Source organism: Theropithecus gelada, chromosome 4 (assembly GCF_003255815.1).
Source record: "Theropithecus gelada isolate Dixy chromosome 4, Tgel_1.0, whole genome shotgun sequence".
Taxonomy (NCBI): Eukaryota; Metazoa; Chordata; class Mammalia; order Primates; family Cercopithecidae; genus Theropithecus; species Theropithecus gelada.
Window position 1 is genome coordinate 160,909,476 of NC_037671.1, and position 13,395 is coordinate 160,922,870.

General features: G+C 41.5%; 1 protein-coding gene across 3 annotated transcripts in view; it reads left to right on the top strand.

Moving 5' to 3' along the window:
* The window catches only part of PDE7B (phosphodiesterase 7B), a 333,997-nt gene extending 321,082 nt beyond the window's left edge, over nt 1–12,915 (top strand). For all 3 annotated transcript variants that reach the window (XM_025384447.1, XM_025384446.1, XM_025384445.1), the window contains 2 exons: nt 4,710–4,790; nt 8,941–12,915. In XM_025384447.1, the coding sequence (XP_025240232.1) occupies nt 4,710–4,790; nt 8,941–9,176 (317 nt within the window). In that variant the 3' untranslated portion in view covers nt 9,177–12,915. The remainder of the gene's footprint in view (nt 1–4,709; nt 4,791–8,940) is intronic.
* The last annotated feature ends 480 nt before the right edge of the window (nt 12,916–13,395 follow it).

Genomic DNA, 13,395 nt, shown 5'->3' on the forward strand with positions numbered 1-13,395 from the left:
TAGAAATCAAAATATCAGGTTGCCCCTAAATAAAATCTCCAAGGAGGGTAAAACAAAAGGAAATATGATGAAATTGGAGCCAGGGGGCTTTAAATTAGATATAATCAATATTTTCTTTACTGTTTGATATGTTAAATATTGAAATACCATAGTGAGAGAGGGGCTAAGATCTCCGGCCTTGCAAATCAAACAATGAGACAGAGGAAAGAGTCTACTCTAGCCCACTCGGTTTTGACTCAGTCATGTCCAGCATGATTAAAGTGCACAAGTCAGCATCGACTGCAGTGTAAACCTTTTGTTTTCTCATCCTGCACCTTATTTGGATTCTGAGCACCTTGGGGCAGGACCATGTCACTTAGGTAGATAGTAAGGCCCATAGTTCCAGTAAATCAAAGTTGTCAACTAAGTACAGTAAATGGTATCAACCAAGAAATGTAGCCTATAAGATTTCTTTTCTCGGGCCTGGCACGGTGGCTTACGCCTGTAATCCCGGCACGTTGGGAGGCTGAGGCAGGTGGATCACCTGAGGTCAGGAGCTTGAAACCAGCCCAGCCAAATGGTGAAACCCAGTCTCTACTAAAAATACAAAAATCAGCCGGGCGTGGTAGCACCCACCTGTACTCCCAGCTACTCAGGAGACTGAAGCAAAAAATTGCTTGAACCCAGGAGGGCGGAGGTTGCAGTGAGCCGAGATCGTGCCACTGCACTCCAGCCTGGGTGACAGAGCAAGACTCTGTCTCAAAAAAAAAAAAAAAAAAAATCATCTTTTCTCAAAACTGCTTATTGTGCTAGTAATATATGCACACATAACACGGAAAAACCTAAAACATTTGTGAGGCTGATCACTAAAAGCAGGCTTTCATGTACCTTCCTTTGGCATGTTTCCTGGCAGAGGAAGAATAGAAAGAGTAGATCTAGTCCTTTTTATTTAATAGCCTTATGGTCTAGTAGAAATTCTGCTTGTTTTAAGAGAAGATTATAGGCTGGGCGCGGTGGCTCACGCCTGTAATCCCAGCACTTTGGGAGGCCGAGGCAGGCGGATCACGAGGTCAGGAGATCGAGACCATCGTGGCTAACACGGTGAAACCCCGTCTCTACTAAGAATACAAAAAAATAAATTAGCTGGGCATGGTGGCAGGGGCCTGTAGTCCCAGCTACTTGGGAGGCTGAGGCAGGAGAATGACATCAACCAGGAGGCGGAGCTTGCAGTCAGCTGACTTCACGCCACTGCACTCCAGCCTGGGTGACAGAGCGAGACTCTGTCTCAAAAAAAAAAGAGAGAAGATTAGATTCCCTGGTCATCCAAACTGCCTGTCCTCCCTACTGAATTATTATTTTTTTAATTCTATAAGGATGATTTGTGTCATTTTGATTAATCTTTCAGTTTAAGATTTGGACTCAAATCTCAGCTCGTTCCAGCCTGCTCCTGGCGGGCAGGCTTCCACAGACTACTAACAGTCCTGGACAAAGTATCTTTAATGTGATTCATGATGTTAAGCGAAGGAAAACCCTTAAAATCAAGGCTGAAGACACAGCAGGAAAGGAAAACAAGATCCCATGAATTAGAAAAACTGTTATATTCTCAGAACAGAGATTAGGATTCCAAATATCATATACCTCCCTCCTCTTCCCCAAAAAACCTTAAAAAAATTAGACTTTGTCCTCTTGTGACTATAGATTGATATTATCTCAACCAACCTAGTTTCCCACAACCTTTTATTGAACGTCTGCTTCCAGCTTTGTCTAGTCCTCAGCAAAACTGATTGTCCTATGTACAAAGCCCCACTGGAGATATTATGAAGAATACAAAGAACTACAGGTAGTCTATGCTTTGTACTCTCAAAGTACTAATTAGTATAGTTTCTACAGGAAAGAAACTATGCAAATTTCCCCTTTATATTCTCTACATTGGTTAGCAAAGTGTCTGAAACATAAGCGTGTTGAATAAATGAATAAATGATCTAATTGGAAAACCTCTAATGATAGAGGTCACAGGAGAAGATCCAGTACCTTGAAAGGTAGGATCTGAGCTCAGTATTGAGTGATGTGCATTGTTCTATACTTTCCAATATGGTAACAAGACACATGTGACTGGTTAAATTCAAATTAAAATTTAATAAATAAAAAATAGAGTTCCTCAGTCTTGTTGATCATATTTCAAGGGGCTACCACAGTGGGCAATGTAGAGAACATCTCCATCATTGCAGCAAATCCCATTGGACAGCACAGGTCTCGATAGAATGGAATGGAAGCCACTGAGGCAGGGATGCACCCTGCCTTGTAGACCAGCTCGGTCTCATAGAAGATAAGAATGAAAGGATTGTGGAGGCCCCTGGACACCAGGCTACAATAGAGAACATGACAATGGGTGTCATCTCAAAAAGTGCATTTAGGACAACGTATATAGTTGAAGTGGAAGAAGAATTGGAGGAAGAAAACTAGCTAAGAAGCAACAACTAAGAATAAATTATCAACACACCAGACCAGGTTAAAGCAGAGTGAAAGGGGGCCAAAAAGGTCGTCTAAGAGGGAGAAACAGGATGTGAAACAAGATTTAAGAGGAAGAAACAAGCAGGGAGGTAGCAGGGTCCACAGCCAGGCTCAGAAGAGATGGAGGGTGAAGGGAAAGGAGAAGTCAAAGACAATTCCTCCAAGTGTCACATTTGACTGAAAAATCACTATTAACAGAAATATGGAGGTGAGGAGTGGAACTGGCTTTAGCAGAGTTTGTCTTAATATTATATGGTGTCCTGGCCTGCCCTCAGAAGGCTATGATCATCTGGAGTTGAACAGTTAGGGTGGCCACACTGCCCTGAACCACTCAGGTTAAGCCCGAATGATTTCCTCACTTCAGCCTTGAGGATTACCAGGGACAAGAGTCCCCATGAGGCAGACTACAGTCTTAAAATGACAGAACTGTGGCCTCAATAGGGCTTCAGCTCAATGGTTAAGTGCAGACACTTTGAAACCAAACTTCCTATGCTGGAATCCAGGCTCCCCACTTTACTACTGGTGTGACCTACTGGCAACATACTGGGTCAGTATACTTAATCTTCCCTGTGTCTCCCCATTTTCTTCATCTGTAAATCCCTATTTTCTTCATCTGTAAAATGGGGATTATAATAAGATTATTATTTGGATTACATTAACATATGCCTGTGAGGGGGGCTCACACCTGTAATCCCAATGCTTTGGGAGGCTGAAGCAGGAGGATTACTTGAAGCCAGGAGTTTGAATCCAGCCTGAGGAACATAGAGAGATCCTTTCTCTATTTTAAAAAAAATGAACAAAACAATATTAGCCAGGAGTGGTGGTACATGCCTGTAGTCCCAGCTACTCAGGAGGCTGAAGCGGGAGGATCCCTTGAGCTCAAGTGTTCAAGGGTACAGTGAGCTATGATGGCACCACAGCACTCCAGCCTGGGTGTCAGAGTGAGAGCCTGCCTCTTACAAAAAACCATGACGATTTTTTATTAACATGTAAAATGCTTAGAACAGTGCCTGGCACACAGTAATCACTATATAAATGTTTTTCTCTCTTCTACTTTAGCAGAGTAGATTCACAACTGTGAACCTTCCACTGATTAACCAGATTAATTTTTGTGTTGGGAAAAACACTCAATTTTTTATGCTCAGGAAGGACTGATAAAGTATTTCAATGAAGTTTTATACAATGCATTTCTCCTTTGATCTTCTATTAGGTTGATGCAAATGTAATTGCGGGTTTTGCCATGGAAAGTAATGGCAAAAAAACACAATTACATTTGCACCAGCCTAACAGCTGACAAAGGCATTTAAAAAAAAAAGCATTTCAAGCTGGGTGCTGAGATTCACACCTGTAATCCCAACAGTTTGGAAGACGGAGGCAGGAGGATTGCTTGAGCTCAGGAGATTAAGATGAGTCTGGACAACATAGCAAGACCTCATCTCTACTAAAAATTAAAATTAAAAAATATATATTAGCCAGGCGTGGTGGCACATGCCTGTAGTCCAAGCTACTTGGGAGGCTAAAGCAGAAGGATTGCTTGAACCCAGGAGTTCGAGGCTGCAGTGAGCCAAGATCATGCCACTGCACTTGAGCCTGGGTGACAGAATGAGACCCTGTCTCAAAAAAAAAAAAAAAAAAAAACACCATTCTGACCTTTAGTTTTTTCACCTTCAGTTGCATTAGGTAAAATTCTAAGGAATCAGAATGGAAGATTCTGATTAATTTTGTAGTTACAGACTGAGGTGCTGCTTAGATGAGATCTTTCTAGTCCTTCTACCTCATTTCCTACCTACTTACTGTTCCTGGTTGTCCTCGGGTGAAACAAGACTAGGGTCAGGTAGCGTGAAAGCGGAGTGGGGAGAAGGAAGGATAAAACCTGTTTTCTTAACCTGTCACTTAAAGCCAGAACTTTTATTTCATGTGAGAAAATTTCTCATTTGTTGTTTTCTTGTTTTTATAGGTCTTGTTCAAAAATTTATTCTAGTCCCAGAGCACACCTACTTGCAATGAGCCATTATGAACGGTCATTGGCACCATGGTATTTTAAATTATTATGGAAACTACCAAAGTAAGGCAGAGCAAGTCGGTGCTGAATGGTCCTTAAGTGATAACAAGTCAGGAAACAGTAATTCCCAGAATAACTTCTTCCGACGAGGTCATTAAAATTATTACTACTCATTTTATAAATTCTAGATTACCAATGTGGTTTTTTTTCTTCTTAGGTGAACTTGAACAGAAATTTGAACTGGAAATCAGTCCTCTTTGTAATCAACAGAAAGATTCCATCCCTAGTATACAAATTGGTGAGTTGAATTCAGTGTTAATTTCAGATAAATACCTTTGGCACATCTCACAAAAGTCACAAAGAAAAGATCTACACACAGCTTTCAAAAGATCAGCACTGGAGGTTTAATCAACATCCTTTTGAATGGCTGAGTCCAAATTAACATTTTAATCATGACTACTCTGCTAATTATCTGTCAAGATCTTATGAAACATAGGATCGAAGCTTTGTTATAGGCCCTTAACTTGTATTATTTTAATTTTGTAGTTTAGAATAGAATCAAAACCAAAAAGAGTAGAAGAAAAGTAACAAGAATCAACTATTCGCGCTCTCTTCAGGGCTTGAAGGTGGAAATCAGCAGAATCTGCCCTTAGGACCCTTCCAATCTGGGTCACTACCCCTCATCCCTAACACTCGCTCCCAAGAGCCCAATCTCTAGGCCTAGAGCCTGTGAGCCATGCTATCCCGCTGCATCCTGGGATCCCCTATTTCACTAGTCCTTCCTTCAAAACTTATTTTCAGGTTATTCTCCTAAACCACACTTTTTCAAATGTCCACGGTGGGAAACTGTTAAAGTATGATGTCAATGCATCCAAAATAATTATTGCTTTATCTAATTAAGTTATGCACTAGACCTCTTGCTCTTCCACAGCAAATCTGTGGAAATTTTAGGCACTGTAGTGGAAGAAATATTTTTGCTCCAGTAAGAATTTCTATCACACCTAAGACACTCCACCAATTGCACCCACCTTTAAAGCACGTCTTTCTTTTCCTTGCAGTTTCCTTCCATTGAACCTGAACTCAGAGTTTTAACTCTTTTTCTTATAAATTCTGACCCTGACTACCAGTCAAATTGTCCTTAATATTGTTACGTAGTTTTCACAATCAAACAGATTCCTCCACCCCAAAGTTGGGAGCTGGGGGTGGTGGCATAAAAAGAAAACTAGAACCCAGGAAAGATGATAATACAGAATTGCTGGGTGGCTGGCGGGGGAGTATCAGCAACAGAAATGCAGCTGCAGCCTCAGCCTCCTGGGAGGCAATTCTCTCCTATCAATTGCTTTAGCCGTGGAGGTTCTGCAGACGTGATTCAAAATTAGATGCTAACCAAAGTCCTAATCCTGAGGCTCCCTGTGTTAAGCTCTAGCGGGAAAGAAATTTACCAGGCAACTGTCAACTGACATTTTGAACCCCCCCCACCGAACAAAAGGACTCACGTGCTTCAGCACACAACCTGGATTTGTGAGACAGACCTGATTTCAGAGATTCTGTCCTGTTGTTGTCATGAGAACACACTTATTTTGTCAGATCGTATGTCCTGATTTTCAGCTCAGGAAAATGTGGTTACCATAGATACCTCTTTTAAAAAGGGGCTGGGGGTTGAGTGAATAGGAAAATCCTATGGATGCTACACCAGCACACCAATAATAAAGAGAAAGGGAAGGTGATTATAAAACAATCCTTAGTACGTAGATCTTTCTCTGCTTCTGTTCTACATCTGCCAGCTTGTAGAAGTTGAGGGTTGAGAAGTGGGGTGGCAGGGACAGATCAGGCTAAACCAGAAAAACCCAAAGAGATAAACGGAACTTGGTGGATGCTACAGGCTCTAGCTCCTAAGACAGTGATTTTTCCAGTGGTCCTAAGTAATGCAGCTATTTCCTCTGTCCTTATTCCTCTAACTGAAATGTTCCCCTCTTTTTCCTGCCTCAATCCAAAATGAGAATTTTCTGAGAGCTACTCTCAGGCTTAGATCTGATTTTTCTTTTTAAGTAATTTATATCTACTCAAATGGAACTAGGGCTTAATATCTCCTCCCCAGCTCCACGCTTCCCTCTCTCTACCAAATTCTACATTTTAAAAGGAAGGTATTAGCCGGGCGGGTGACTCATGCCTGTAATCCCAGCACTTTAGGAGGCTGAGGTGGGTAAATCCCTTGAGGCCAGGAATTCAAAACCAGCCTGGACAACAAGGCAAAACCCCATATCTACAAAAAATACAAAAAAAAATAAAATTAGCTGGGTGTGGTGCCATGTGCCTGTAGTCCCAGCTGCTCAGGAGGCTGAGGCAGGAGGATTACCTGAGCCCAGGGGGTAAAGGCTGCAGTGAACCATGATCACACCACTGCACTCCAGCCTGGGCGACAGGGTGAGACCCCATCTCTTAAAAAATTAATTAAAACAAAAAATAAAAAGGTATTAAATCAAATGAATCTCTAATTGGTGAAATCTATAGAAGGCTAAAGAGAGAGGTTTTCCTTCAATCCTTGTCTACTCTGAGGCTACCATTCCTCCCTACTCCCCCTTCCTCCCCCCAACCCCCTACCACCCCACCATCCCTCCAGGAGGACAACAGCCCAGCAATGTCAGTTCATCCCTTGAGAAGAGAGAGGCTGGCAGAACACACTGATGGAACAGGTTTCCAAATCTGATAATGTGGAAGCCTTCCTTAATTTGAAAAACTGCCTCTTGGTGTCTATTCAGACTTTAAAATCACTTTCCTACCTAGCATAAGAAGTCTTTATATCTGAAAAGTGTAAATATAATGCCAGGGTCACTTAAGAAAATGAAGCTTCTCTTTTTTTTTGAGAGTGGGATTTTAAAATGTTAGATTTGTAACTTTTTTATACTGAGATAAACTTGATAAATACTCACACTTTGAACTTGAGAATAGTGGAATTTTGCAAACTGTCTTTAGATATCTAATATCTCCTCTCTTTGAAGGTGAATGATATTAGAAATTAAATATGGATATTGTGGAGGAGGTAAAGAAAATTCAAGAACAGCAAGCAAAACATGAAATCCTCATCTGCTGACAGCCTATACAACCTTACCAAAATTCCAAATACAGACATCAAGTCACTGGCTTAACTTTCCCCCTCCAGTTCAGGTTCTCTACAATGATCTCACAATATTTAAATCATATTTCACATAAGATGAGACAATGCAGAAATGTATAGTAACACTGTGTATTGCTGCATCCCCCTTCCATCTCTATGGCATTCTCAAAGGCCAAGTGTCTGCCGTTTGTCCAACAAAAAGAGAATCAAATCTAGCCTTGTAATTCACATGCCTGTAAACATACAGGATTAGCTGTTGGAAATTTTTATTAGGCTGAAAAACATTTGCCTTTCTCCCCACAGCCACACATCAAGGAAATACAATAAAACCTAAATAAGTCCAAGTTTGTGATGATTCCAATAAACAAGCCATGTTTATTATGAAAAGCACATTAACGCAGCAAAACACGATTAGAAAGCAACAAATCTTAAATATGTAAGAGAACAGACATGCAAACAAAGAAGTCTCATAGCAAACAATCTTATCTAGTCATTAAAGCAGGACTTTCATACAAGTAAAAATCTGTATTGAAAATGAGTGAACTTTATTTAAACTTAGTTATTTAACATAACTGAAAGCAAGACGGGACTGTAAAATGATCATCTTGAAAAAGATATCCCACAGGGTAAGGGTATGAATTATTCAGCTGATCTAAATTTGTGAGGTGTCCCTTTCTGGTGTCATTTGCCCTCTCCATCCCTTCCCCACCTGCCTTCTTTAGCTCCGGCAGAGACTTTTTTTAAAAAAACATTTTTTACTTATACGTCTTTCTCTCTCTGCAAATAATAGCCAGTATTCACTGGGAGTTTACTATGTGCCAAGAGTTTTCTAAGCATTGTACGTACATTAAGTCATTTAATTGTCATAACAGCCCTGTGAGTTTAGTATTCGCTTTAGCATCTTTTTACACATGAGGAAACTGAGGCACAAAGCCATTCAGGGACAAGCCCAAAGTGACACATCTCATGCTCCTAGGCTGAGGGTAACCACCATCGTCTTGCTTGCCCTCCTGGCCCGGGAGCTGGAAATTTTTATTAGGCTGAAAACATTTGCCATTTCTCCCCACAGCTACACATCAAGGAAATACAATAAAACCTAAGTAAGGCCGGGCGTGGTGGCTCAGGCCTGTAATCCCAGCATTTTGGGAGCCCAGGACGGGTGGATCACTTGGGGTCAGGAGTTCGAGACCAACCTGGCCAACATGGGGAAACCCCATCTCTACTAAAGATACAAAAATTAGTCGGGCATGTTGGGTCCCCAGTCAAGCTTGGGAGGGAGAAAGCAGCGGGTTTCACTGCCCCGTGGTGCTAAGTCTGGCCTTGCCTGTTCTAGGTTTCATGAGCTACATCGTGGAGCCGCTCTTCCGGGAATGGGCCCATTTCACGGGAAACAGCGCACTGTCGGAGAACATGCTGGGTCACCTCGCGCACAACAAGGCCCAGTGGAAGAGCCTGTTGCCCAGGCAGCACAGAAGCAGGGGCAGCAGCGGCAGCGGGCCCGATCAGGACCACGCAGGCCAAGGGACTGAGAGCGAGGAGCAGACAGCGCGGGAAGGCGACAGCCCCTAGAGGCCGGCGCAGCTCAGACGCGGAGAGGATGCTTTCCTCCGGCAGGGACCCCAGAAGGCAGAAGCAGCGCGGAGGGGCCCTCACCCAGCAGCCCAGCCAGTTTCTGGGTGTTGTCCTGGGGCTCTTTGGAACGCCACCTTCCTCCCACTTACCTGCCTCCCCTCCTTTTCGCAAATGTACAGAAGCCATTTGTCACCTCAGCATTCGCTGCCGAAATGAGCAACTCCATTCAGTAATGTGGGAGCTGATCCCATGGGCAGGCTCACCCTGCTCCAGGAGAAGACTAGGAGGAAGGAGGTGCTCCTGCCCTGTCCGCCATGGCCCCGGGTCGCACTGGAACAGGCAGCAGTTCCTAAGTCTGGAGCGTTTGAGCGTTTGCCGTCTGACTGCTGATCTGCGTGACAGAAACACCAGCATATTTGCAACGCCAAGGATATTGGTCTTAAGTGCAAGAGCACAAATGAGAGTGTGAGAGAAAGTACCTTCTATTTTAATAATAATTATTATATAAAAATAATAAATCTTTTTAACTTTTATATTTTATGCACTAGACAATGGATCTGCAACTTTGGACTAAGATCATTCAATGTACCCAAACTTGAACAGGGGGTTCATTGTTTTGCTATTGACTTTATTATGCCACTTTGGGGCAGAGACTTGGCATCTTCTCAGTTTAAGAAACCATGTTTCCTATCCAATCCGAAGGGAAGGTGCTGTACAGTTCATTCCTTTGCACCATTAGCCAATCTGTCTTTTATGGATTCCATGACATGTTTATATTCACCCATGTACATTTTCTGTAAATACCAAACGCTACTGATTCCCATGCCAAAATACATGAGTATTATGGGATTGCTACCTGTATAAACAATGGCACTGTGAACAGAATACTGTTAGTTTTAATACAAGAGAATGCATTTGTAAATATGGTATAGAGTTTATTAATATACTATTGTTTGCAGATAAAGGCCTTAACTTTAAACATCTTTCATCTTCTGAAAGCTGCCCGACTTAAATCCTCATAGATGTCTTTCTCAACTGCCTTCCCATGTCCATCTGTATGTTTTCCAGCTAAGGTCACAAACCAAAACTGAATAAAGTCTTTGAGGAAACATTTTGGAAACTTCACATGCATTCCACTTGAGACCATAGTGTTTAATCTATGGCACCAAGCATCGTTTCCTCAGATTAATGAGACCCTTCAACAAGCCTGAAGCAGTCACTTTTCAACGCAGCGATGTTTTAACAAGCCAGCTGCTAAGCTTGTGTTTATGTGACTCTTGTTACAGAACGTGGTGGTGCGTCAGCCTCACAGGAGACATAGCAGGTCTCGAAAACCTTCTATGACCCTGTCATCTAACCATCAGGGAATTCCCTGCTCCCATGCCACACATTTGTCTATCATGGCTACAGTACCAAAGTACTTTTGGTGTTTGGTTGGTGTGCATTTCTTTAGTGTCAATAGTAACTGGACTTTTCTTTTTCCTTAATCTCATGTGAACAACTACCCAACTGTTTAGCTGAAGTTCGTATTATTTAAGTAAAGAAAATATTTCAGTTTTATAACAGACTTTACCTTCCTGGCAGGTCATTGTAGTTAATTATGTCTCTAGCTTGGAGTGTCACCTTGAAATTTCGTTGCCATTTTTTCTGCAGACACTTGGCCATAAAATCTGTTACAGCATTCTTCTCTAGGCTGCTAAATGCTGTGCATTGAACCTTTTCTTTAGAAGTTTCAGCATAACTAATGTTGGATGAAAATTGTTGATGCCCCTTTCTTTTTAAACAGTGTGGTAGTGGGAGATGATTGTTCCTGCCACTATCAACCTGATCCTCGTGCTGACAGAATGACAGCTAGCACTCATTTCCTAAGTGCAACTGTTTCAGAGATTTTTCTCCTAACATACAAATGAAATACCGATTGGCCTGTAATAAGTTCCTATAGAGAGACTGAGGCTTGCAGAATTAAGGTTCAGGGGAAACTTTGGAGAGTTGATTATATTTTCATTAAAGTAGGAGAGGCTGTCAGGTGGTGCTAAAGAAAGTGTGACGATCTTATGAAATAGGTGGATGGTAAGTTGAAATTATTGATGTGGGTAAGAAGGAAGGTTGTGGAAAGTTAACACTAGCTTTGTATTTTTTTTTTTTCTGTAAAACCATGAACTGATATATTTTTCTTTATCACTTTAGTATTCTGCAGTTCTCAGCTTGGTGAGGCCCCAAAAGTGAATATGTCAGATGTATTTCTGTTTCCAAACCTGTCTTACTTTGGTTTGATGGTACAGAGACGGCTTTTGAGTAGTCTATTTTTAATGTATATGAGGTCAAATCAAGGAAGGCAATTGCTGGGGACAAGAAAAGTAGAGGTAAGAAAAAGACACTATTTTAGCTAATAGGGTTTCTGCCTTGGGACTAAAACATTGCTTTGTTTAAATTATAATTATATAATAATTCAAATAAATGAGATTGCAGGTGTTCTTAGTAGTTCAGAGTTGATAGGGCAAAAGTGTTTACGTTACAATTAGGTCTTGAAGAAGAGCTCACAGAGAAAAAACTACCAAATATCCAACAGGTAAGCCCGTGATGTAGCCACTAGTGCAATAAAAATCTGAAGTAAAATGAGGCATAAACTGGATGCAGCTGCCTCCCTCATTCAACTGGAGAGTTCTTGAGTTCCTCATTTGTTGGTAAAAAGAAAATGACTGAAAATGTCTTTTTTTTCTTGCCTATTAGTGGTTCTCTTGCAATATTTCAATAGGAGTCCATTTACTAGTTCAAACACAGTGGCTGGGCACGGTGGCTCACGCCTGTAATCCCAGCACTTTGGAAGACCAAGGTGGGCAAATCACAAGGTCAGGAGATCAAGACCATTCTGACCAACATGGTGAAACCCTGTCTCTACTAAAATACAAAAATTAGCTGGGCATGGCAGTGTGTGCCTGTAATCCCAGCTACTCAGGAAGCTGGGGCAGGAGAATCACTTGAACCTGGGAGGTGGAGGTTGTAGTGATCCGAGATCGCGCCACTGTACTCCAGCCTAGCGACAGAGCTAGACTCTGTCTCAAAGAAAAAACAAAAACAAAAAACACAGCTATTGGATCATCCACAGATTTTTTCTTTACAATCTTGTTCTCCTTGTCCATGGACCATCAATAGTTGACTCACCAAGTTTAATTCTTCCATTGCTTGAGAAGAAAGGAATCAAAGGACTGTGTGTAGTAAGCTGGCAGTAAAGTTAAGATCAAATTAAGACACAGAGAGAGAATATGTATCACCGCCAGGCCTGATAGGCAAAACCTGCTCTTCCTTTTGATAGCAGTGATGAATTGTCAGGACCTTATTTATGAAACCCTGACCTACCCGTAACTCCCTGCTAGGCTAAGTAAAAACCAGGCTCTTTCTCCCTGCTTATGGCTCACCACAAAGGGGCTTGCAGCGTGTCCTGCAACTTTGTCTTCAGTTAGTGCTTCCTACAAAACTAGGACTTGTTTTGTAATCTTTTCTCATGTTGAATCAGATCTGCTCACTGATCTAGGTTTGGTTATGAGCTTGTATCTCACTGTATTTCTCATGCTTTGTTCTTTTAAACAGATCCTTTAAATTGTGTCATTTTGTGTACACATGTGAGGTTTGGGAAAAAAAAAAAAAACACCTTGTGAGTTTTGCTCAAAATGTGGCCTAAGTAGCCATTGGCATGTCTAGATGAACAATTAAAAATAAAGATAATTTCTTTAAAATATCACAAGACGAAAATATCTTAATTCTCACCAGGTAACATGTTACCAGCCAACGAATTAGATTGAATAAAAGGAACCCACTGCTCAGGAGAGGAAACATTCAAGGAAAGAACACAGATGCAAACATGGTCCACATGACTCATTCCACTTTGGGGGCACAGAAACGCCCATGTGCATGAAGGTATCACTTGCTCCTTAGTGCCAAGTTAGGGAAACAGGGCCACCATTCAGCTTTCCATTTCCTCAGAGTCCTGATATTTTTCTGACTCATATTTGTCAACCTCATATATGAATGAGAATGAGGTACAATGTTTTAAGTTGTAAAAACATAGCCAACTCAGTGCAAGAATTATTTGTGAAAAATATGGTCTCACATTTCAGGATTACAGGCCATGAAGAACAATGGAACAGTTCAAGTAGAACAACTGAGTATTCTAAAGCCATCTGGAAATAGAGGAGAAAAAGAACACTGCCAATGTTTC